This window comes from Vulpes lagopus, chromosome X (genome assembly GCF_018345385.1).
Source record: "Vulpes lagopus strain Blue_001 chromosome X, ASM1834538v1, whole genome shotgun sequence".
NCBI lineage: Eukaryota > Metazoa > Chordata > Mammalia > Carnivora > Canidae > Vulpes > Vulpes lagopus.
Window position 1 is genome coordinate 11,142,436 of NC_054848.1, and position 26,237 is coordinate 11,168,672.

Here is a 26,237-nt window from a genome sequence, read left to right on the forward strand (position 1 = left end):
ACACATATGCACTAAGTTCTCCGAACATATTCCAATTTGATATGCATTACCTGGAATAGACTATTAAATTCCCTTCAAATGGTGTTCTTTGTTTCCACTTGAAGAGTGTCCCATAGAAACTTCCTGGCCTTTTGCAAAAGCAAATTTCTGGAAATTCTTTGATTACTTCACATTTCATGTGTTCTAGAAGCCACATCTTCATTGAAGTCAGGGAATAGCTGGATGATGTGATTTGAAAACAAGTTCTGTTAAATGCTGTGAGAAGTGCAAAGAGATCTTCCACGTGTTCTATAAAAAAAAAAAAAAAAACATGTCACAAGCTCTGTCATTTAACTGTTCATTATCAAAAAGTGTTCTTAAAATTTTCTAATTCAATTAGGTATATTAAAAAGTACCAACAAAAATTACCTATAGGTTTCTTCTTTGGAAATATCAGCAGGTATTGCCTACTTGAAAGATCTTCTAGACTTAAAAAAAGTCTGCCACACTGAATATAATGATCTTCAGAAGAATTACCATTTTCCCTCTCCCTAATTTGTAGCAGCACGGTGCAACAAAAATTACTGAACGCTAAAAGTGGTGAAAGAGATGTGACAGCAGTAATGACCTGTCCACACTCTTTCTTAGATGACTGTTCACAAACAAAGCTTTCCTCTTCCTTTTCCTCTTCCTTTCCCTCTTCCTCACTATCAATAGTCAACTTGATCCTTTTGGATTCTGATCCTATTTCACATGGCACTGAGCATGGTGCTGGGAAAAATTCTCTACTCAACTTGATCACCCTATTTTGACATTTAATAAGCCGACAGCTGGAGCTATGAGCTTGATCCATTAACAGTGATAAAGTCACATGATTCAGGGACCTGTAAAAAATTCAGAGTTGAGTTGAGTCTAAAACCTCATTCTTTAAAATCAAAGGGATGATTAAATGCTACACAAACAACATTTTATTCTCTTTTCCTAATAAACATCATTTCAAGCATAGAGTATAGCAGAGAATCAAGTGTATAAGCCAAACACATTTTTAAAGATCCTGTAATAGCAACTTTTCTTGAAATAGGAAAGCAAAAACACTAAATGCACTCAACTTCAGGAAAATAATTTTCTTAAGAGAAAGGAATGATAAAATAATGCTAGGTTTTATTTTTAAGATAGGTTTTTACCCCTTCTTTTTTAAACAAGAAAAAAAGAGTTAAAAAGTTAAACTTTTTTTAAAAGATTTTATTTATTCATGAGAGACAGAGAGAGAGAGAGAGAGAGAGAGAGAGAGAGAGAGAGAGGCAGAGACACAGGCAGAGGGAGAAGCAGGCTCCATGCAGGGAGCCCAATGTGGGACTCGATCCCGGGACTCCAGGATCAATGCCCAGAGCCAAAGGCAGGTGCTAAACTGCTGAGCCACCCAGAGATCCCCAAGAGTTAAACTTTTAATGAGTTTATTTTGGGTCATAGTTTAGAACGCAAATGACTCTAAAGTAAAAACTGCATTTTATACTCCCCTAAATGATTTGAATAAAATCTGCTTTTTAATACAAAACATTGTTTATCCCTCAGCAATGATAATGTTTGAGATAAAACTGTAAAAATTAATTTCATCTGTTTCTATTTATATTTTTTAACATGGCTAATTAGAACATTTAAAATTATTTATGTAGCTTACATTGTATTTTTGTTGGACAGTGCTGTTCTAGACCATCAAGATAATGCTATCATGATACTTACGGCTTCAAAGATGTGGTTTTCACTCCAACAACCAAACTGTCATCTATTACATGATACCATATCTTCTCTACTAGCTGTTCTGAATCTTGAAAACAATCTGCTATCTTTTCATCAAAGGTACAGACAGGATTTTCTTCTTTACCACAAAGAGTAACAAGATGTGCCTTATAGAAAAAAACATGTTTAATAACTGATTAACAAAAAAACTACCAAATGTGGCAAAATGACAAAAATAATGTAAGTTAGCTTTTAGGTTTCAGAGCTTACAAATCTTAAAATAAATTGTCCTCTATAATATTTTACATTACAGATTATATATAAATCACTAAAACAAAATTTATAGAACTTATATGTAATAACTATCTACTCAGCTTAAGAAGCACGACCTAATTGGAAACAAGATGGGGTATCCAGCACAGAGCCAGCCAGCACATAAGCTTGGAATCCATCTTGAAGAATAATCTGACATGTGTCCCAGGCATGCTGAAAATAATCCAATCATTATTAAAGTGACTTATACTAAGCCTATAACTGTAAGATTTTGTATGAATAAAACTGATTATCTTTGGACTGCTGACCAATTATGGGTAAAACTGTATTTCTTTTAAAGATTTTATTTATTTATTCTTGAGAGACAGAGAGAGAGAGAGGCAGAGGCAGGCAGAGGGAGGAGCAGGCTCCATGCAGAGAGCCTGATGTGGGACTTGATCCTGGGACTCCAGGCCCACGCCCTGGGCCGAAGGTAGGTGCTCAACTGCTGAGCCACCAGGGCTGCCCTAAAACTGTATTCTTAAAAGTCCAGGCCATACTCATTCATTTCTACACACATATGGATTTATAATAACAAACAATAGACATGGTAGAAGGAGGAGGAGCAATAATCATAATTCACAACACTTACTGAATGCTTACTATGTATCAGGCACTGTTCTTAATGCTGCTTGTGATTCAATTAGCTTAACCTTCATAAAAAACCCTAGTACCCTAGGTCGGTAGTATTGTCTACATTTTCCAGATAAGGAAAACAAAATACAAGGAAGCTAAGAACATTATATGGTCTCATTCATTTGGGGAATATAAAAAAATAGTGAAAGGGAATAAAGGGGAAAGGAGAAAAAATGAGTGGGAAATATTAGAAAGGGAGACAGAACATGAGAGACTCCTAACTCTGGGAAACGAACAAGGGGTAGTAGAAAGGGAGGTAGGCGGGGGGTGGGGATGACTGGGTGACGGGCACTGAGGGGGGCACTTGATGGGATGAGCACTGGGTGTTATGCTATGTGTTGGCAAATTGAACTCCAATAAAAAAAATTAAAAAAAAAAGATTCTCTCTCTCCCTCTCCCTATGCCCCTCTTTTCCCTCCTTCCTTCTCTCTCCAGGTCTAAAAATAATAATAATAGTAATAATAATAACAATAATAATAATAATAATACTGGCAAAATAGTTGGGGTGAGTGGAGAAGGGAAACGGGAGACTTTTAACAATGACTTTCATGAGCATTCCCAAGACACTGGAACTGTAATATAGAAATGTAACATGATGTACCTTTGTCATGCTTCTTACATTAACGAATCATATTTTGGATCCAAGTCCTCATATTGCTAAGACTAAAATATAGACACAAAGACATAGACTGCTATAAGAACAATCAATCTACAAGGAATACAGAGCTAGGCACTAAGATGACTTGAGGGAAAAAAATGTAGTATCAAGTTTCTCTATGCCAGCTTTTCTTGATTTATTTGTGACTTTGCTATGTTGTCTTTCTCTGTATGAAATTAATGTGCCTAAACACTACTTTTTATGAAGTCGAGGGAGGCTTTGCTAACTTTCTACATTACTGTACTGACATAAGCAACTGCAAGGTACTTGCAAGGTACTTGCAGGGTACCTAAAGAGTTCTTATTCTGGTCAACCACAAGGAAAATAAGCATAAAATTATAAAAAGCAGATATAAACACTAAAAAAGCATAGCAATTCAACTAGAGGAATAAATACCCTTAGAAATGAACACTGCAACAGACAAAAAGAACAATTATAATACGGGTGAAATTATGTATTCATTAATAAAAGGCTGAATAATGTTCTGCATATTCTGTTTAAGAAGAAAATACATAATTCACTTAGGGATAATTGCTATGCAAACTATACAAATGAAAAAGTTTAATAGTTAAATCTTTTGAACAAGACAACTTGTTCCCCCAAGGTTCCCAATAACTGAGATTTTAATATCCTATAGCATAATTTGCAAATTGGTAAAACATTGGCTCCTTAATCCAATATTTTCAAGTCATAAAAGTCCAGCATTATAATCCCTGCCACTTTGCTTCTTGGATCCACTGAGTAGCATTTTCTAAAATATCCAAATATTCCAATTTAAGTAAATCTAATAGCTTGTAGATTTCCAATTCATAAAAATGATAAAATGGTCACATGATTAATTTTACCTTCTCTGCACTTGTAGATGATGTACTATCATCTTTCCCTTGAACCAGGTTTATTAAAGTTTTGTAGGATTTTGAAATAATTTTTTCCTTAACCAAGAGATGCTGCTGCAATTCCTGAACAGAAGCCAAACCAACCTGTAAAGTAGAAAGAAAAACCATTGCCAGAGACGTTTTAAATGAAACCTGACAATATTGTTAATTCAGAACATATTTTCACCAAATTTGCTTATTAATTAATTTTTCCATAGAAAAGCAGAAAATACTTCTCAGAGCAAAACTACTTTATTTATAAATTTTAAGTAATTATAAAGGAAAATAATACAGCAAGTAACTACAATAGTTTATGTATCAAACCCGAGAATGCCAATGTATGAGCACGCATTTCACCATTGAATTAAGTAATAAATTGATACGAATATGGATGTCTAATCACTATGAATAAAAATCAAGGCCAACCAACACTCCTACCCCCACAGGAAAACTATTTTTCTTGCTGTTGAAATAATTTCTGCTTCCAAAAGCAAAGAAATCACTATGAGTAGAAATGGTCACTTTTAACTTGATACTATTTGAAATCCTGTTCATATAACATCTGTAGCAAATGTTAAAGATAACACATAGCCCCCAAACCCAAACTGTCACAAGTTTATTTTTATGCTAATAAACTCAGTGCCTGGGTGGACTCTTAACTATAAGAAACAAACAAAATTTTGCTCTAAACTGGGCAGAGAGTAATCCATTCCTTTTATTATACCAGATAAACAGATTTCACTATTAAGGATGAAACATTCATGAAATGTATTTTGCTACTGAAAATATAAAGCCATGTCATTGAACTGACAGAAGCAGTTCATTTCAGATGGATATCTGAGACTGTTTAAGTATTAATCCAGCTCTTAATCTAACATCTTTTCTAGATTGAAAACACAAAATGCATCCTATTTTTCAATCCCTTTCTTTCAAATTACAGTTTAAGTCAGGCAAATTCCTTTGTATTGGTGAACAGAAGTTGGAAAGTGAAGACTAAATTATACCTTACTTCAATTGCACAAAATATGTAAAATGTCTAGCTAATATTTTCAAACTTCATCTGTTGACCTATTTCTGTGGGCTCCACATTATTCCCACTCATTTGCTGAGTAATTTGTGAAAGGGAGCTGTACACATGAGGTGGGGGGAGCCCAATGGGAGAATGCTGGAGGGGTAGGGAGTAGAAGGAGGGATATGTGGGCACACTGTCAATGAAGGCACCCTCAAAAATTATCTGTGTTCTCTCTTTCCTACTCTCCTCAAAACGCTCCTCACCCCACTCCAGGACTAAATGGTGAATCACTAGACTACTTAAATGTTCCATGTTGTGAAGTTTTGTTATACAACATTAAAAATAACCACATGGCAAAATATTTAAACAGCATGAAAATACTCCTCAACTTCTCTTTCTAGACCTTCAATCCCATTTGCAGAGCCAATAGATTGTTTACCTTTCCAGAAATTTTATATTAAGGAATGCTTTCTTTCTCTACAAATAAAACCTATCCCAAACCAAATACAGGAGCATACTGCACTGCAGGACACCAAATCTTACTTTGTTGGTCTTTTTACTGGGATCTCTCTCATATATATAGAAGAGGGCATAATACAAAAACAGTCTATAAACTAGTAATGAAGTCAACACCCAAGTAACCATACGCAGTCTACTGTCTATGGGTGCTGCTCGGTCACGAACCTCTCTTTTTCTAATGGAGGCAACACTACTCCGCCCTTTTAAGGTAACTTCCTTGTTTGTCTTCATAATATTGCTATCATTGTATGTCCTAAAGAATATTTTTAGTTTTTTGTGTTTTGTTCTTGAACCTTTTATGAATAGAGTCATTCTGTATGTGCTAGGTTTTACAGTCATCTCATTTGTCGCTAGTAGCTGTCAGCTGTGACTTTCATTGCTCTGTAGTATTCCATCATACGACCATACCAGCTCGCTTCTCCATTTTCCTACTGAGGAGCATCTGGGTTATGTCCAGACGTGCATGGACTATTACAAACATTGCTGCTGCGAATATTCTGTACATATATACAAGTTTCTCCAAGATCCTGGTTTCCTCTTTTCCCCTCCAACTGGTTCCAACCAGTTGGAAAATAAATTCCGTTGGGGAAAGAATAGTGAAACAGACACTGGTTCTAGCTCTGTCACTTAACCTTTCTGGCTATTTGTTTCCTCATATGTAAAATGGGGGAGAGAGTGTAGACTTGTTCATCTCTAAACGGCCTTCCAGGGGCACCTGAATGCCTCAGTTGGTTAAGCATCGGCCTTTGGCCCAGGTCATGATCCAGGGTTCCTGGGATCAAGCCCCATGTCAGGCTCCCAGCTCAGTGGAGAGTCTGCTTATACCTCTTCCCCTGCCCCTCCCACCCGGCTCAAGCTCCCTCTCTCTAAAGTAAATAAATAAAATCTTAAAAAATGAAATAAAAATAAAACAAAAGGCCTTCTAACATTGGAAGTATTTTTATCTAAAATGAGAACTAGTGATAACATGTGGATACATGAAACAAAATGGACATCCAACTATCCCTTATTCACCACTTCCATATGCTCCTGCCCTCTCTGTGTGTTTATTTTCATTCTATGTCTATGCTAACTTCTGAGTAATTTTTTCTAACACAGTTTGGTTTGCTTCTTTGCTCTGCATCTCTTTGAGTCAACTCTTAAACTCCTCTGATGAGACTTTATTTCAATGTATTTTTAGTTCATAGACATGCTATTTGGTTATTTCCTGTGAATAATTGCTTATGATGCCCTATTTCTTTATGTGCTTAATCTGTGAGTGGTTCATTTTCTCTGAAAAATTGCTTGTGAGATTTATAAGAAGCCTAGGATAAAATATGTATTTTGAGAGAGGAATTTATGTTTCTTTCTGTCAGCTGTCTAGAGTACTACTGCTTTAGGTTAAACACAAATGCTCCCAAGGCAAAAGTAGCATCAGTTTCTCTGGGTTCTCTCTCGGTTCCAGCCTTTACAGTTTGGCCTGATAATTTATTTTTATATTTTCAGCTTTTTTAAGCTGTTAGGGAGACTTTTCCTTTAAGATTTTATTTATTTATTTGACAAAGAATGAGACAGAACACAAGCAGCGGGGGAGGCAGGCAGAGAGAGAGGCAGGAGCAGGCTCCCAGTAGAGCAGGGAGCCTGATGCGAGGCTTGATCTCAGTACTCTGAGATCATGATCTGAGCCAAAGAAAGACATTTACCTGGCCGAGCCACCCAGGTGCCCCAAAGCTTTTAGGGAGATTTTAAGAACATATTTCAAATATGATTTTAACTTGTTTTTATCAGAAGAGCTGGTCCAAATAAATGAGGTGATATTTCTAAAAATCATGCTCTCATAAATTATTTTGGCATCATTTCTAAATTAGTATAAAGACCTACCTTAAAAAAAAGACCTACCTTATTTTTGACAGCTACATAGTATTCCATAGGTCAAGTATATTATAACTGATCTACCAAACTCCTAATGATATATATTTAGAATGACTGAATTTTATTGTCTATAAATACTATATAAACATTCCCATAAAATCATCTTTGTTTACTCTACAAGTATATCCTTAGAATAGATTCCTAGAAGTAAAACTGTGAGAGTGAAAAGATATGTCCAATTCACATTTTAATAGCAATATTAATTTTCCTTCTGAAGAGGTTGGGAGACTTTACATTCTCAAGAATACTGTTTCAGAATGAATATTCACATTAAGAAAAATCATGTTTTGTCACTTTTTACAATTTCTATCTAAATAATCTGTCTCTATATATTTTACTTTGTTCAGAGCACAAAAATTTTTAATCAATCTTTTCCTTTATGGTTCTATGCCCACTACGATATTTTATTCTCTATTGCCCACATTCATATCCGCATTCAGTAAGCATTTAGTAAATTTACTTTAATAATTAATATAGTTGCAAAAAAATTTTAAAGAGCCTACAAAGTACAAATATTTACTATCTGGCTCTTTACAAAAAAAGTTTGCCAGTGGTAGAGGAAAAAGCTAAATGACAACACAAGGAAACAGACAAATCCAAAAGGGAGAAAAACTGGCCTGGCCTCCTCATTAGTATCATTATAAGAAAGTGGGGAGGGGCATTACTCTAGATAAAAAGACCAATAACATATATAATAATCAAGTGCAAATGTAAACTTTGACCATATCCTGAAAAAAAAACACCTATAAAAAATATTTTATGGCAATTAAAGAGATCTGAGGGGTGTCTGGGTGGCTCCGTCGGTTAGGCAGATGCCTTCGGCTCAGGTCATGATCCCAGGGTCCTGGGGTTGGGCCCTGCATTGGGCTCCTTGCTCAGTGGGGAGCCTGCTTCTCCCTCTCCCTCCACCTGCCACTCCCCCGGAGTGCGCTCTCTTTCTCTGTCAAATAAATGAATGGAATCTTTTAAAAAAAAGACATCTGAATATGGAATGAATAGTAAATAAGATTAAGAGATTACTATTAATTTTCTAACTGTAATAATAGTATGATATGTTTACATAGGAGAATATCCTTATTTTAGGCAATCCCTGCTGAAAGACATAGAAGTTATAGTATTTGCAAGTTTCAAATGGTCCTACAAAAATGTACATACACATATGCAAACACACTCACAAGTACAGATGAGGGAAATAGAATTTTTTTAAAAGTACAAATAGTTGCATGCACATAAGGACTAGAAATAACTACAGTACTATTCTCTGAACTTTCTGGAATATTTAAGAATTTTATGAACGAAGAAAGGTAGGTTACAAAAGAATATGCATCCTATAATCACATTTCTACATAAATTTGCATATATTCATTTAAAAAAATCTACAAGAATACACATGCCAAAGTGTTAAAATGGGTTATATCTCAGTAGTGGACTCCTAGGTAATTATTAGTCTCTTTTTAATATTTCTTTGTATAGTCCGAGTATTTTAGAGGGAATATGCATTACCTTTATACATTTGGAAAAAAAACAAACACTATTTTTCAAAGAGCTTTATATGGAAAATTTGAGGGCTAATTGTTCATTTTTGGAACATGTTATGAATCATCATACTTGATGCTCCTTTAAAAGAGATATTGTGGTATACTGATCCCTAAGACCAGAAAGAATGTGTTTTCAAAAGTGAACTTCATATATTTTATCTTATGACTCACTAAATTTACAGTCCTATTGTAAAAAGTATCATTTTTAGATAATACATTTATAAGTAATGTCACAATAATTTTTAGAGGTACTAAAAAGGCAAAGATACTTTGAAATATCATTTTCCCAATCACTGAGTTGCTTACACATTAAGATCCTTTCTTTCAATGTTCTTTCCTTCACTTAGAATAGCACTAACCCAAAAAAGCAAAAACAAAAAGCAAACATAGACACTAACTTTCAATCTTCTTTCCAGAGGTGGAATCATCAAATAACAATTCTGTTCTTTGTCTTCAAATAAGTCATCTTCATTGCAATCCAATGTTTTACTCTAAGAAAAAAATATACTAAAACTGAGATTTTGAAATAAACGGAAAATTCATAAGATTAACAAAATACAATTAAAGTTTATCCAAAGGGCAGTTTTCCATGTTACACACTATTATATAAGAGACAAAAAATATGTATTTTCTCCATCATTTCTCGGAACTACAAAAAATTACTGAGACTCAGATATCTTATGGAGATCTGAAGCTTCAGGGGTATTATTTCCCTTCTGCCCAAGATCTTAAGATATTATGAACTGTTACTTCTTTTAATAAAGCAGGTTCATTTTATTTTATTCCTTAATTAGCCCAAAGTTATCATGTTTACTAGTATAAAATGTGATTTTCAGAAGCAACAATAAAGTTAAAGTGTTACTATCACTACACTCCAAATTTACATCAAAAAGCATAGTCAATTTGTGTAATATTTATTGAAAGGAGATTCAATGTATAATTTCAAAAATTCAATCTATGTATTTTAAGAGTTTAAAACGTTTACAAATACTGAAACAGTGGGTCAATAGCTTTAAAGTGTTCCAACTTCCTAAGATGGTTCTTAAAGTAATATATAAAAAGTATACAGAACTTACTGAATAGTTTATGTCGCCAAGATCTGTTATTATAAATGAACTCAGGCAACCTGAATTCAAGGAGTCCTGAAAAAGTAGCAGTACTTGTTCACTTCCAAGTCCTAGAAAGTCATCTATCAGTACTGAGCTAATTTTTTCCCACTTAGCAGCAACCTGAAAGAAAGAGGGTGGAAATGGAGGAATAGTATGATAGTATATTTCCATGCAGTTGTAAAATCTGCTATATTTGCTTTCTTTGTCCTAACTACTAAACTAAATATAATTGTTCAAATGCAATCACTTCCCTTAACCCAGGTTTTCTGACACGGTCATCGCTCCTCCCTCTTTATTTGTATATTCTTAGCCTTTATTCCTGTTTTTAAAGTAATTGCATATTTTACCCTAAGATATATTTTTTTAAAAGCAGGTGAATATAAATATAACACCAAGGTAAAGCAAAGGCAAGAGCTACAAAATTCCCAGAGTGGCATGATTACCAAAGCAATTTATGAGCACTTAATTTGTGGATATCAGGGCATAATTCCAGAGTTTTCAATACAGGGCATTTGAAAACTGCTTAGACATACAGAAATCTTGAAGAAGTAGCTTAAGAGGTAAGTCAGTAGGGACTTAGGTAAGCAACTTGTGCAAAGGATTATGGTCCTTTGTAGAGAAAGAACCCTAGAACACAATTTCAAGGCAGGAAGGCCAGCCAACAGTTTACATGCTCACTCAGAGTGGCATAGTCTCCCTCTTTGGGTAATGTGTTATTGGCAGAGTTCTACAGGGTCCAAACAGGGGACCCACTTAAAGTGTATGAGGACTATATTACACTGAATTAATGAGGCACAAGAGAATGGTTTTTCCTTATCCAGGTGAATAAGGGACCTCAGGTAGGTGCAAGTCCGTGATGATAGCCCTAGTCCTCGTATAACATAATAACTACTTACTGAGCTTTCCCTGTGTGCCAAGCACTGTGCAAGACACTTTACAATGTCATTTTCTTTCATTCTCTCGTCTCAGAGGTAGGATGATCCCAATTTCATAAAGACAGAAAATGAGTTCACAAAATTAAACATATTCCTTAAGGTAAGACTAGTAAGTGGCTCAGTTGGGAGTCAAACCCAGGCTTAGTGTGCTCTTTCCATTACCCTGACCCCAATAACAATTATAGGCTATACTAGATGTTTCCCTGCTACCACTTCTGGAAAGGAAAAGAGAGTAGAGAAAGGCAGAAAATGTTACCTTCCAAATAACCTTCAAATAAAAGCACAATATGTTTTTAAAAGATTGCTTTCAAAATAAAATAGGGTACTTTCAAATTACTTTTCTTTGGAAATTTTAAATTTATTTATTTGAGAGAGCGAGCGAGCATGAGTGCACACAGGGAGCGGCAGTGGGAGGAAGAGAGAGAATCTTAAGTGGGCTCTGCACACAGTGCAGAGTTAGACGCAGAACTCAATCTCATGACTCTGAGATAAAACACAATTTCAACCTGACATTTTCACACACACAAACAGAAATACACATACACAAAGTAACGATCCACCTAAAAAAATGGGTGGCTCACTCAGCTAAGGGCCCAGCTCTTGATTTAGGCTCAGGTCATGATTTCAGGGTCAGAGAGATTGAGCCCAGCATCAGACTCCATGCTCAGTGCAGAGTCGGCTTGAGATTCCCTCTCGCCCTCCCTCTCCTCTTCCCCCTGCTCACACTCTAACTAAATAAAATACTTAAAAAATTAGAAATAGTTATATTAAAAGACAAATATATAATAATTGTAGCTATATATTTATATATTTCCAAACAACCCAAAGGTTTTATGACTCAAAACGGCAAGGCAAAACCTTTATCAGGTAGTATTCAGATAACTTTAAGAAATAAGAATGATGCAATATATGATTTTAAGTGCAGCACTAAAAATTGATTTGGATAATAAGACTCCAGGATAAACTCTCTGAAACATATAAATCCTAAATAGGTCTAAGGCTACATCATTTGAATGATTATAAGTACTATACCTGGAAGTTCTTTTTCCAAATGGCACAAGCATCACTGGACCTAAAGGATACGATGAAAAGGTCTCCTCCTCTGCCTGAATTCATAAGTTGAACTGCACAAGGATCTCCAAATGGAAGCTGACAAATACTTTTAGGAGTCCCATCTTGAAATGAAATCAGCTGATTCTTCCGAGTAAGGGCAATCACAGACATTCTTAACTGGTTGTTGACAATCTTAGTTGCACAGACATGCACATAAGTTACTACACTGCTATAAGCAGGAGGGATAATGTATGTATCACTTATTATTTCTTCATTTTCAAGGGAGTATACACAAAATTTAGTATTCCAAATTTCATAATCTGATTTTGAAAGCTTTTTGGTGCAGTCCTCCTCAGATAAAAAACTTGCCTTTGCTCCTAATAAAACCATACCTAGATTTTCAATCTCCCCTGCCCACTCAACAGAGGCAATATTAACAGACACAGTAATAATTCTGCTGGTTTGGGAAGAGATACAGTAGAATGTCTTCACATGTCTCCATAAAACTAAAGGGCCATCAAGGACTCTTACACCATCCTTCAACTCATGCCTTAGTTTAAAACTCAATCGCTTTTCAAATTTATTGGTTCTGTGAAGAAATAGAATAAAATATTTGAAGACGTTATTCTTCTTATTGCATTGTATCATAATACAAGGGAGATTGATTCCAGTTCTGTAATCTGCCACACAGTTGCAACACGTAATTTTTAAATGAGAGTTTTCTTCTTTTAGCATAAGGAATCCAGTAGACTTCTGAACAAATGTTCTTGTTCCTCTGTCAAATACCATTCTCCTGACATGTAATACGGGTATTTTTGCAGGCCCTTTACTTGCAAAATCTCCTTTAGACAATCGAAAAATAAGGACTTCCCCATTATAACACATGAGCATTTCTTGTCTGTCAAATGACATTGCTTGTTTGCTAGTCATTCCACAATATCAAGTCTTTGTGTTGGTCCAATTTTCTTTGTTGTTTTGTTTTGTTTTGTTTTGTTTTTTTGGTCCAATTTTCAAATGCAAATTGATTGCAGTTGATGCTTTTTTTAAAGATTTTTAAAAATTTATTCATGAGAGAGAGAGAGAGGCAGAGACATAGGCAGAGGGAGAAGCAGGGTCCAAGCAGGAAGCCCGATGTGGGACTCGATCTTGTGACTCCGGACCATGCCCTGAGCCAAAGGCAGACCCTCAATCACTGAGCCACTAAGGCATCCCACAGTTGATGCTTTTAAACCTAAAAATGTAATGAAGAGAATTACCATCAAGTAGGCAGTTGAAAACACATTTCTCTTTGAGAACTATCACATAAATCATAAATTTTATGAACATTTTTAAGTTTTTTATGCTATCTTAACAATGTTACACTCATCAAAAAAAAAACCACATCCCAAATATCATTTCTGTACAGTTAAAAGACACAGTTTGCAAACAATGCAAATAACCATATCACATAAGATAACCGAATGTGTTAACAGCATCTATTAAAAGCTGTGGGTGGTCTATTGAAAGTGCCTAAAGACGTTCTTTCTGGTTCAGGGGATTACTTAAGGGTTCTAATTATGTCTCTCTCTCAAACCTACCAACTTAATCTGGTTTTCCCATTTTCTCTTTTCCCCCCAATTTTCTACCCTGTTGACTCAACCCTGGTTTTTTCCTCTCAGCCTTACCCCCTCTATAGTGACAATTCAGTAATCAGTCAGTGACTCAAATTGACTGCTACCACAGCCAGGCACTTGAGATCATGCTTCCCTGAAACAGGAACTCATACAGACTCTATAGCCAAAATAAAAGCCCAGAAAGAAAAATAAGAGATTCTATACCATGGCTTAAAAAAATCTCCATAGGAGTAATAGAAATAAATTTTAAATCTTACTTTGTAAAAACAGTGTAGCGTCAGGACCTTAAGGAAGTCACTATTCCTATTCCAAATACAAAAAACGAGAGAATTAGCATTATAATGAACACAAGTAAATAATAGCTATCAGTTTTTCAGGCTTATAGGCCAGGCACAGCACATAATTTCATTTAATCTTTACAATTGTTCTTTTAAAGTAAGCACTTTTATTATCACATCTTCCAACTGAGAAAACTTTCTTATTTTAACAAAGGCCATATATTTTACAAGGTTATTAACACTAATTGACAGGGGCACTAGATTTGGAAGAGGGGCCCTTTGATTCCTAAGCCTACACTTTTAACTACCACACTGTCCAGGCATATATCCCCTTACACTGAACTCTCAGCAAGGCAAACTGAGAGAAATAGTAAAGTAGAATGAAAAACAAAGGAACACCCATGGCATCAAAAATGGCAAGATCTCATTCTTTTTTGTCTCAGTAATATTCCATTTTAAATATTCACATACATCCATACACACACACACACACACACACACACACACACCCCTCATCTTCTTTATCCATTCATCTATTGATAGACACCTGGGACCTATAAGACATTATATAAAGTGAAATAAGAAAAAAATAAATGTTATAGGTTTCCACTTACACATGGAATCTAAAAGACAAAATGAACAAACAAAAAAACCCAACTCTTAAATACAGAGCACAATCCGTCAGAGAAGAGGTTAGTGGGGAAACGGGCAAAATAGATGAAGGATATTAAGAAGTACATACTTCCACTTATAAATAAGTCATGGAGATGAAAAGTACAGTGCGAGGAATGTAGTCCATAATATTATAATAAAGGTGTATGGTAACTATACTTACCATGGTGAGCACTGAATAATGTATAGAATTGTTGAATCAATATGCTGCACACCTGAAACATGTAACATGTCAATTATACTTCAATAGTAAAAATAAAGTTTAAAAAAGAATACAGGCCAAATCTAACTGCAAAATAAAATTACAACAACAAAGGAACACCCCTTACAGTGAACACACATATAAGAGAAAGAGGCTGATTTCTACTCAGTGGCTATACATGCAGAGTCACTCTTTTAACAGCTACCGAAATCTCAGCATATGCTATGAACTGCACATGGTTGGAGAGCCTAAGGAACCATGTGAATGGTGAGCCTTCTCTGCCTTTTAATAGAAAAATGATTTCGGGCAAGTTATTTAATCCCTCTGTGCCTCATACCCACATATAATGGGATATAATAACAGTATAACCCCACAAGGCATTGAAATTAACTAACATAAACCACTTAAAATAGAACCTGGCACACAGAAAGTGCTCGATAAAGGTTAGCTACTACCCTTGTCATTATCATCATGATCATCATGGCCAGCTCTGGTTTATGTAGTACCTAACCTTTGAAACCTCAGAATAGTCACATACTTAGCAGTTTGTGAATGCTGAAAGGTCCCTTTCCACTATAAGTAACTAACTCATACTCTTTCTTTTCTCCTACTTGTGGATCATTTACACCAGGAAATTCAACTACTTCAGAAATAAAACTAGGTCATTTGCAATTAGGTAATAATGCTTTCCTCTGTTGAATGAAAAACAAACTGCAAAGGCTTAGGTCTTGTTCTTTTCTTATAAAAATCCACCAAGAGTCCAATTAGAAAAAATTATCACTGAATCATCTACAAATTTAACTTAATGTAGCATTTCGTAGAAATGACTTTAATTTAGAGGCAATTCAATTAAAATGCAGACTCGATTAGTCAGCATCTACTTTCAAATTGGAGATGCTGTGGCTTATTGCCTGATTTCCAAATATATCATTTGTTGTAGTTTTAAATGATGTTAACAAATTCTTTGAAATCCTTCCATCAAGAAGTGGCACTTAATTCTCCTGTCTTTGGGTGAGGGCTGGTCATTATGATTCACTTCTAACCAACAGAATATCGCAGAAGGGACGTGAGACTTCTGAGACTGGGTCACAGAGTATCATGGCTTCCTTGTTGACTTGCTCCTTGGATCACCTGCAATGTGGAAAGCCATCTGCCATATTATTAAGAGATATTCAGGCAGCCCCATAAAATATGCATACAGCAAGGAACTATGGCTTCCTGCCAACAATCACCAAGTGACGGGCCTTTTGCCAAGCCATGTGAGTGAGCCTTTTTAGGATCAGATCTTTCAGCACCAGTCAAGCCTTCAGATGATTCAGCCTCTTTGAGAGAGATCCTGAGTATCAAAAGCTCTTCGCTCAGCCTCTTGGAGAGAGATCCTGAGTATCAAAAGCTTCTTAAACTGATCTTCCTTACTCTAGTCTCTCTCCCCTCAGATCTGGTACCTGTCCCCTACCTCAAAAACCTTGCATGTACCCTCTCCCCCTTCTCAATACATCTATGATCCCTGAATTACTTCCTAGAAAGATAGACACTAAACACTGAATTGAACATATGAATGACACAGAGACAAAAGATCGCAAACCACTGCTATAAAGTTTGAATCATGGCATTCAAAGCCCTGATGTAATCCTAACCCAACATGCTTTTAGTGTGAGCTCTAGGCAAAAAACAAACTTATTCTCGTGAGTTTAGATTCCAATAGATTTAAATGACTGTTATATGAAAGGTCTTTTTTTTAAATACTACAAAACCAGGCACATTTTAAATGCAAGTTATTTAAAATTGATCACCTTCGGAGTTAAAAATTAGAAGTCATTAATATATTTATGAAGATAAATTTTTCCCTCAAACTTTCTATAATCTTAAGGCTTATTGAATTTAATACCTGTGTACATTTTATTTTATACTGATACAACATCTGTTTTAAGAGAAGAGTTCTTAAAAAAAAAATAAGAGAAGAGTTCTTAGCATATGTCATAAAACAAATCTTTAAGCCTACGGAATAAATGGTAATTTTTTTTAGATAGAAATAATATGGAAACAAATGAAACTAAGATCAATTTATGGGTTCTAAAACTAATATAAATAAGCTCTGATTAATCATATCCTGATTATCAGGGTACCAGGCTTACTATTACAGCCTATTGGTCATCTGACTTTTTACTTATCCTTACGACAGTGGCTTACACTGTTGTGGCTTACACCTTTACAACAGAAAAAAAAAAACCATAACTTCAACCAGTTAAGCCTTACTTCCTATTGCAGCTAATGGGGTGGGGAGGGGGGTTGGAAGCAGATTATTTATAAAATACTACATAATTAGGGATCCCTGGGTGGCGCAGCAGTTTGGCGCCTGCCTTTGGCCCAGGGCGCGATCCTGGAGACCCAGGATCGAATCCCACGTCGGGCTCCCGGTGCATGGAGCCTGCTTCTCCCTCTGCCTGTGTCTCTGCCTCTCTCTCTCTCTCTCTCTCTCTCTCTGTGACTATCATAAAAAAAAAAAAAATACTACATAATTAATTTGAGCTTTTCCTGTTCTATATTACCATATATCAAAGTTGACTGTATGTATTTTGTGCATAAAAAGAAAACAGATGAGTATAGTAGGGAAATAGTATATGCTAACAAATAATAGTAGGTTAGCAATAAATGATCACCCTCATCCACTCTTCCCTATCATCTTCCTATCAAATAAACAGTGTTCCTTTCAAATGCTAATAAACTCCTCTGGGTGTCATAAATTTCAGAACTCTTCATATAAACTACCTATCTGGTTGAGGAAGATCCTAAAAGAGCACTACATTATCTGCAGATAAAATCTAAAAATATGGCTAAGAAACTATATCAAGTGTGACCAATAGAGAGTATCTTTTGGAAAAAAGGTAGAATTAAGATCCTCAACTAAAAACTTCAAATAATAATATTAAACATAATTTTATAAGCATATTACCGATATAGGTACTTCTCACAACATACAGGACATTATTTACCTAAGTAAGTTAACTTGGCTACAGAATAAGTCTGCTTTTAAAATGTTTTTCTACCAAAAAATAAAAAAATAAAAAAAAATAAAATGTTTTTCTACCTACGTAACTGGAAATCATTTGTTAGGGCCTACCCAGAATCAAGCTCCATTTTCCCTTTTCCAACAACACTTAGTGTATCTGAAATGTAGGTGAATGTTGGGGAATGGTGATCCACTAAGAGAGTTAGGAAAGACTAAGTTAAAGGTTTTTTATGTCATCCTAAGGACTTCTAACTTTCTCTAAGCAAGGATACACCCCTGAAAGATTGCAAAAATAGAAATCACAAGATTGTACTTCTGAATTATAAAAGATCCTAGTGACAGTGTTAAAGATGGGGTGAGGTGAGAATGGTAGCAGAGCCATCAATTAGGAGATAATTATGAGCTCGTAATTAAAGGGAGGGGTAACTTTGGAAGGCAATTTGGCAGGCACCTGAAATACATATATCCAGCAATTTCATTTCTAGATATGAACCCAGATAAATAATCCTACATAATAATGGACAAAGACATTGGTCTAGAATGGTTACTGTGGTATTTGTGCTAGTAAGAAAAGTAAAAACTTCAATGACCATCAGTAGGGGAATGAATAAATACAGATGGAATATCATAGTATAGTTAAAAGAAACAAATTAGATGTATGCATACCAGTATGGCCAAATCTCAAAAATCAAATGGAAAAAAATTAAGTTGCAGAAAAATGTATTCTCCAGTACATTTATCTAAATCAAAACACTTAAAACAACATTACATATTTTCTGTTTACCTACAAAGGCTAGTTCTCTGAGTGCTTCTTCCCGCCAGGTACTATTCTAAGCACTTTGGACTCATTTATTACTCAGTACATTATTATGCTGTAGGCAACAGTATCTCATTCTACAGATGGGGAAATTGAGGCATGGAGTTTAAGGATCTTCTCAAAGGCCTAAAAATAAGAAGTGACAGAGTCAGGATTCAAACCCAGGCATCCTCGTCCAAAATTTCAAAAGCAAAGATTCTGTAAAGATTCAATGCAAATTCCGATCAGTGTTTATTCTGGAGAGAGAGGCAATCAGGGTAGGGGAGTGAAGCCAGAGGGAGACTTTAACTATAGCTGTAATGGTATTTTTTTTTTATATGATAGTCACAGAGAGAGAGAGAGAGAGGCAGAGACACAGGCGGAAGGAGAAGCAGGCTCCATGCACCGGGAGCCCGACGTGGGATTCGATCCCGGGTCTCCAGGATCGCGCCCTGGGCCAAAGGCAGGCGCCAAACCGCTGCGCCACCCAGGGATCCCTGTAATGGTATTTTTAACAATGTATTCCATTATTTTCAAACAATGTGTCCATTTTTCCCATAAAAATGTGTAGCATATCAAAAAGTCTTGGACAAAGATTCTAAAGTATCAATTATGGTCGATTATGGATGGGGGAAATATGGGGGCTTTTCTTCCTGCAATTTCTTTGTAGTTTTTTTAAAGGTTTTATTTATTAGAGAGAGCAGGGGGAGGGGGGAAGAGGCAGAAAGAAGCAGACTCCCTGCTAAGGAAGGAGCCCTATGCGGCTGGACCCCAGGATGCTGAGATCATGACCTGGGCCAAATACAGATGTTTAACCTATTGAGCCACCCAGGCAATCCCAGTATGTCTCAATTAGAAAAACAAAACAAAACAAAACAAAACAAAACCTGCATTCTTGAATTCAAAACGATTTCAATATTTTAGCCGACAACCGTAAAATTGCTCCAGTGCCTTTATAAACCTAAATCTTTCTCCAGTTTAGCACTTCCTGTCATTTTGCTCTGGATAACTGTCATAGGGGCCGCCCTGTGCGTTGCAGGCTATTTAGCAATACGCACTAGATGCCAGCACGCCCCCCTCCCCTCCCCTCCAGAAGCTGCCAAACGTCCCCAGGGAGACAAAATTGCCCCAGGGTGAGAACTACCGTAATCAATAAACTGTAAGATGCTAATTACATCTTTTAACTTTATACAACTGCCTTAGTTTACAGATTTCAAATTTATAATCCTTGCTAAATTTCTCACACTGCAAGTGGGAGAGATGAGGCGAGGGCGAAGAAAGTTTCAAGAGAAATAATTCCACACGGCAAGCCCTTAAAACCTAGTCACCATTCCAAAGAGTGATGGACACAGGCTCCGGCAGACTCGCTTCCACTCCCCTTATCCCGCAAAGATGGGAGTGAAGCCGGCTCCGCCGCCAGCCACAGGTAAAGGACCACGGGCCAGCCCTACCTCACCGCGCGAGGACCTGCGTCCCACAGCCGCCACGTTCGAGACGCCCTGGGCGGGCGCAGGGTCCCGGGGCTCCAAACCTCCCGCCCGCGCGCTGCATCCTGGGAGATCCGGGCCGGAGGCTGCGTCGCGAGCAGAGGAGGCGGGGCCGGCCCCGCCTGCGGGGAGACGGTTGCCAAGGGAGGCTGAGGGGGCGGGGCCTCCGGGGAATGTTGTGAAGCTAAGGGCGGGCGGAGCTTGCTCGGGCGGAGCTCGGCGCGGGAAGCTCCCGTGATCCGGCGGGAGGCGGAGGCGGGTCCGCAGTGCAGGGGACGTCGAGGGAGCGGAGCGCAAACGAGAAGCTAATGGAAAGCCAGGCTGGGGCCTGGTTCCGCCTCCACACCCAGGCGGCCACATTGGATTGGGCAACGCGGCGACGCTTCCGCCCGCCTCCCGGTGTCACGCGACCGTCTCCACCTCCCGCCCTTCCCTCTCTACCTCCCGGCCCGCGGGGCCCGTGATGAGATTTTCGGACAGGTGGGCAAGTGGCCACGGCGATCGAGATCTCGTCCACGCCCGCGACCATGGCCGAGGTGAGGAGGCGACCACACAGCTGCCGGCCGTCCCCCCAGACCCGGAAGCTTCCTCTGAAGCCGGGGGCCGTGCGCCCAGGTGCAGGTGGGCTGGGCTGAAGGGAAGCGGGATGGTGCGCGTGGTATCTAAGCGTCCCTTCGTGTCTCCCTTTCAGTATCACGCCCAGAATAAAGCCAAGCTCATCTCTGAGACCCGGCGGAGATTCGAAGCCGAATATGTGACAGGTGGGTACCGCGTTCTCGATGTTGAGGCAGGTGTGCAGCGACGGTCCCTAACTTTGCAAAGGTCTTTGCAGGTGTCTCTGGGGAAAGGCTTTAGGGACCATTCCGACCCTCACACGGATAATGCCTTCCACGTTCCCAAGGTTTTCTTCTCCATAACACGCCATCCACGCTGCTCCAATTGGGCAGGTGATACGCCCATTGCTTCCTAAAGGGTTAATGTAAGTTGGAAATTGGTCAGTTTCTAGCATCTCGAGTTTATGGAACTTGCAGGACACTTTCAAGGCCCACGGCACAGGTGACAGTGTCCAGTGCACAGTTTCTCTGCTGACCTTTCACCAGCAACAATAGAGAAAAAGAATCTGGAAACGGCCATAATGCTATTCACGTGTACTTAATTGGGAATACAAATTCCTTAGATATTTTGCCTGATTCCACTTCATACAACCCAGTATGCTACCCACGGAGTAGGCCTTCCAGTGCTGGAACAAGTTCTCTTTCATCCCACACTGCACCTAGCTAAAGCACCTATACCAAAGTCCAGAATTGATTTATTGGTTGAACATTATGTGTTCATATGGTTGGACAAATGTCCCAGATACTTGAAACTGATGGCTTAATCTTTGTATAGTGATTTTTTTAAACTTGCAGGATAATTTATTATAAATGTGAAATGTTGAATCTTGACCCTGCCACTTAATAGCTTTGTTGTCTTTTCTAAGCCCCTGTTTCTTATCTGTGAAATATGAATAATTAGGTTAGGACAATTAACTGAAAAAACATATCTGACTGTCTAGCATGCGGTTAACCTATTGTAGGCTCTCAACGAATATTTTGTCTCAAGTCATTTTGGTTGCTGTAGAAGGAGTTAAGCTTCTGCATCTTAACTTTAGGGCTCAGCAGAGGTTCTCTGCAACTTTAGAATGCCCTAGATTAAATGTCAGTGATGACCTAGAACAAATAAGGAAATGTGTTCCAGATAACCTGGTCACTAAATCTTTTCATCCTCCCTGTCAATTTCCTTTACATCCCAAACTTTGCACTAGAGAGTTGCAAAAGCACTCGATTCACTTTTAGCCCAGAGATCTCATTTAAATAATATAGCTGGTTCCAGGAAAGAGATAATTCTAAAATGGCTTTCTATAGAAATGTAATTCTAAGAGTTACATGGTGTATAGTATTTTAAGAAGTAACCCAAAACTTGACCTAATGCACTAGCGTCTTCCCAATAGTCATGTACTTATGCCCAACAAAGGAAGCAGGATATATGTATACGTGTGTATGTATGTATATATGTATACATATATATGTGTGTGCATATATATAATATATATATATATAGTTATAGAAGTTTAGCAATAGAGAAGATAGTGAGTTATCTTGGTCCAGCCTTCTCATTTTTAAAATGAAGAAAGTAAGATCTAAAGAGATTAAGTGATTTGCTCCAAATCCTTGGTCTTAGTGGCTTAGGCCTGAGCTAGTTTTCTGAATTTCACTATAGTGAAAATCTTTGGGCAACACCATTGTATTGAATTAGATCATATCACTCCCCAACTTGAAAGTCTTCAATACAATCACATTGTGTTTAGAATAAAAATCTCGATTCCTTATGGTGGCCTACAATGCAAGGCCATGCATGCTGTAGTTCTTGCCCACCCTTCCATCCTAATCTGTAACTACTCTACTTGTTTAGTACAGATTTCACCGCTGCCCACAGTAAGAAACATATCACACATTGCAAAGTAGGACACACACACACATATACACATAACTGGAGCAAAAGTTCATTAAAGAATACTTATTCTGAAAACCTATGACTCCTTGTTGCAGTGATCCACAGTTTGAAAAACATGACCAGCCACACTGCTTCTTTTATGTTCTTCCAACAGAATGAATCTGTTTTTATCTTGGGACCTTTCCACTTCTCTTTGTTTGGAAGGCTCTTGCCCAGATAGTGTGCACAGCTAGGTCCTTTTTTTTTCCATCTTGGCATAAATGTTATCTGAGAGGCCTTTACTGATTATCAAATAGCCTCCCTGTCTTGTTTATTTTGTCTCCTTTACAGCTCTTACCATAACCTGTAATTATTGTGTTCATTTGTTTACTTGCTTATTGTTCATTTCCTCCAGTAGAATGTATATGGGTCTGGGGCAACCTGTGGACATTAAGGGCGGGGACTGACTCACCTCTGTATACCTTGCACAGTTTTCAATATATACTCAATATAGCAATGCTTAAATACATATATAGGGAGATTAATCCAAGTCTGCATTATGAGTCGTCCTGACTCTCCACCCCTTTCCCCAAAGTCTGGCAAAGGGCAGCCCTCACAATATGTTTCATAAAGATGAGCATTCTTTCAAAGGAAAGCACTCAATGCATTAAGTATAAGGAGGGTTTTGACCTGAAATACACAAATTCAGGTACGTGTGAACGCATGTGAGCAGGTTATCTGAACAGCTATTGTAAATACCAATTTAATTAAAGACTTGCTCGGGAAAGAAAAATAAAAACCTGTGAAGACTTTCTCCCTTTAAAGTTTGTTTCTTGAGATACTGCATCTCAAAGTAGGAAAGTAGGAAAAATGGTAAAAAGGTGGTTTTGATCTGCTTGTGTTCACCCTTTCAGGTTTCCTTTTTAGAAATTAACTCAAGTGCTTAGAGAATCTGTACTTTCCTTCTTCCTTTGTCTTTCACTTCACCCTTTTATTTTCACTACCAATTTTTTTTGTTTCAAAAGAGGCTTAAGCTGACTTGAGCAAACATGTGATGTTTTTCCTGAAGGAAAATAATTATCTGCAAATATGTCACTTTAAGCACTGGCTGTACTCCAGAAACCCTTTTGGAGGTAGGTTCTTGGGAATTCCAAGCACATTTTTGTTTCCTTAAAATTAAGTTACCAATTATGGATAGATTTGTAGCTGGCAAAAGGAATAAAAGTGCATAATTGTTTTATGCATTACAAATGGTCCTTTTTTTCCTCTTTGTTTCTGTGAGAAATTCCATGCTGAGTCTCAAATGAGGAGCATTTCCGATTCTCTCTTCCTCCTTCTGGTGGCCAAGGCAAGAGACTACTCTCTTGTGACAGTAATTTATTTGGTTCCTCAAATACTCATTCTGTGCTTAATTCTGGGAAGCAGTGTGTTAATAGTGGAGAAAGAAGTGAAGAAGGATAGAGCCTCTTCCTGACCTACTACAATCTAGTAGAGGTGTTAAAACAGAGCTATTAGAATTCAGGCAAATTGTATCAAGAGGAATAAGAGTGCTAAAATCATTTCCATAGAAGTCAAAGACAAGGAAAAAAATCACACGTGGTTGGGGTGATTGGGTTAGCAAGGAGTGAGAAAAAACTTCATAGAAAAGGTGGTGTTTTGGGGGCACCTGAGTGGCTCAGTTGGTGAAGCGTCTGCCTTCAGATCTCATCAGGATCCCAGGGTCCTGGAATCCAGCCCAGAATCTGGCTCCCTTCTCACTGGAGAGCCTGCTTCTCCCTCTCCCTCTCCTGCTCCTCCTGCTTGTGCTCTCTGTCTCTATTTATCTACTAAATAAATAAAATCTTGAAGAAAAAAAAAGGTGGTGTTTCTCATGAACTTTGGAAAATGTTTGAATTTGGCCAGGTAGAGAATATGATCCAGATGGATCAGATATTCTGAGCTAAGGCACTGTAGTGAGAAGGTACAGAACATGGTCTGGAAGCCATTGGGGGGTCCACCTTGATGAACCTTAAGGAGGGTAAGCACACCCACTAAAGACAGTTGGGAATGTAGTGTAGAGAGCTTTGAACAAAAGCGATGTTTCTACTTTAATGAGTTTGGAAAGCAGTTGAGGGGTTGGTGGGCTTTCTTATTTTAGGTTTGTTTTTTGACTTTACAAGTATATGAATTAATTTAAATGAATTTGGATGATACCAAAAAAGCCCAAAGAGTCCCCCATAAGCTTACTATCCAGAGATAGCTCTGCTAACAGTGGATGCATTTTTTCCATTTTGTTTTTGTTTTTTTAATAGGCTCCACACCCAGTGTGGAGCCCAGTGCGATGCTTGAGCTCATGATCCTGGGATGGAGACCTGAGCCGGGATTGAGTCAGACACTGAGCCAGCCAGGTGCCCTCAGTCTTTTTTTCCTATATGTTAAAAATTTAAAAAGTAGTTAAAAGACTATTGTGTATGTAATTTCAGGGCTTGCCTTTTTTAATTGACACGATCAATTTTATTTCCCGATATTGATGATGTAAACTGTTTTACATTACTATTTAATACTTAGTTCAATAAATAAGAGATCATTTTCTTTCATCTTAAATACTCCCTATTTGGATATTTAGATTCTTTCCAGTTTTTTGTTAATATGGTTTTTTGTGCAGTAGTTTAGATTGTTTCCTTAAGATTCATGTCTAGAAGTAGAATCATTGGTTTCAAGAGTACGAATATTTTTAAGATACTTCATATATGTGTTGCCTTTTCCTGCCCAGAAGTTGCACCGAGATTCATTCCCACCAGCATGTGTGGTAGTGTTAGCCTCACCACAGCCTTACCCATTTGTCTTGTCGTCGTCATTCCTTAACTGAAGGTTCTTTGTTTTAGTTTGCATCTAGTTACTAGTGAGAGTAAACGTCTTTTCATGTATTTACATCGATTTGTAGTTTAAATTTTTTTTCATCACTATGGCTTCTACAGCTGGTTTGAACTTCTCTCGTTTATGTCACTTCCACTTTTTTCATGTTTTTAATATATTGAAAACTACCCAATCCTTTGTGGTTTCTTTCATTGCTGTTAAGTTAAATAATTTTCTCTCGTCAGATAATTTCCTAGTCCTTTAATTTTTGTTTTGTCTTGATTTATTATTTTTTACAATTTGAAATATCTCATTTTAAAGATTTTATTTATTTGAGAGGGGGGCGGAGAGAGAGAGAGAGAGAAAGAGAAGGATCAGGGGGAGGGGCAGAGGGAGAAGCAGACTCCTCACTGAACAGGAAGCCCATAGCACCCAACTGAGCTGAAGGCAGACACTTAAACAACTGAGCCACCCAGGCGCCCCTTGAAATATCTTTTAAGTACAAACTGTATGAAACATGAATACAGTGAATACCCATATACTTATCACTCAGCCAAAGAAATAGAGCTTCCTGTGTACTCCTAGCCCTGCCATTCAG

The 26,237-nt window shown here is 37.5% G+C and overlaps 3 protein-coding genes across 6 annotated transcripts in view; 1 reads left to right on the forward strand and 2 right to left on the reverse strand.

Annotated features, from left to right (window-relative positions):
• Positions 1-13,357, reverse strand: part of FANCB (FA complementation group B) — a 45,356-nt gene extending 31,999 nt beyond the window's left edge. For both annotated transcript variants that reach the window (XM_041741043.1, XM_041741042.1), the window contains exons 1-7: positions 12,254-13,357; positions 10,254-10,406; positions 9,576-9,668; positions 4,168-4,302; positions 1,720-1,883; positions 409-863; positions 51-288 (exon numbers count right to left, since the gene is read on the reverse strand). In XM_041741043.1, the coding sequence (XP_041596977.1) occupies positions 51-288; positions 409-863; positions 1,720-1,883; positions 4,168-4,302; positions 9,576-9,668; positions 10,254-10,406; positions 12,254-13,204 (2,189 nt within the window). In that variant the 5' untranslated portion in view covers positions 13,205-13,357. The remainder of the gene's footprint in view (positions 1-50; positions 289-408; positions 864-1,719; positions 1,884-4,167; positions 4,303-9,575; positions 9,669-10,253; positions 10,407-12,253) is intronic.
• An 8-nt stretch (positions 13,358-13,365) lies between these two features.
• On the reverse strand, positions 13,366-20,692 carry LOC121482930 (classical arabinogalactan protein 5-like). The gene is made up of 4 exons (XM_041741052.1): positions 20,297-20,692; positions 15,001-15,052; positions 14,145-14,190; positions 13,366-13,505 (listed from the first exon to the last, which is right to left on the reverse strand). Exons 1-3 carry the CDS (start codon positions 20,690-20,692, stop codon positions 14,165-14,167), a joined length of 474 nt encoding a protein of 157 aa, XP_041596986.1. The 3' UTR covers positions 13,366-13,505; positions 14,145-14,164.
• Positions 20,693-20,710: 18 nt separating this feature from the next.
• The window catches only part of MOSPD2 (motile sperm domain containing 2), a 53,214-nt gene continuing 47,687 nt past the window's right edge, over positions 20,711-26,237 (forward strand). For all 3 annotated transcript variants that reach the window (XM_041741047.1, XM_041741044.1, XM_041741045.1), the window contains exons 1-2: positions 20,711-20,868; positions 21,024-21,093. In XM_041741047.1, the coding sequence (XP_041596981.1) occupies positions 20,860-20,868; positions 21,024-21,093 (79 nt within the window). In that variant the 5' untranslated portion in view covers positions 20,711-20,859. The remainder of the gene's footprint in view (positions 20,869-21,023; positions 21,094-26,237) is intronic.

What these genes read in the sequence shown, in the direction of transcription:
- LOC121482930 (XM_041741052.1), bottom strand. Translation starts at nt 20,692, where the DNA reads ATGTGGCCGCCTGGGTGTGGAGGCGGAACCAGGCCCCAGCCTGGCTTT. An exon ending in GCAGGTCCTCGCGCGGTGAG is followed by an intron (nt 15,053 to 20,296) that starts GTAGGGCTGGCC and finishes TACATGTTTCAG; the next exon opens with GTGTGCAGCATATTGATTCA. An exon ending in ATTATTCAGTGCTCACCATG is followed by an intron (nt 14,191 to 15,000) that starts GTAAGTATAGTT and finishes TATTTGGAATAG; the next exon opens with GAATAGTGACTTCCTTAAGG.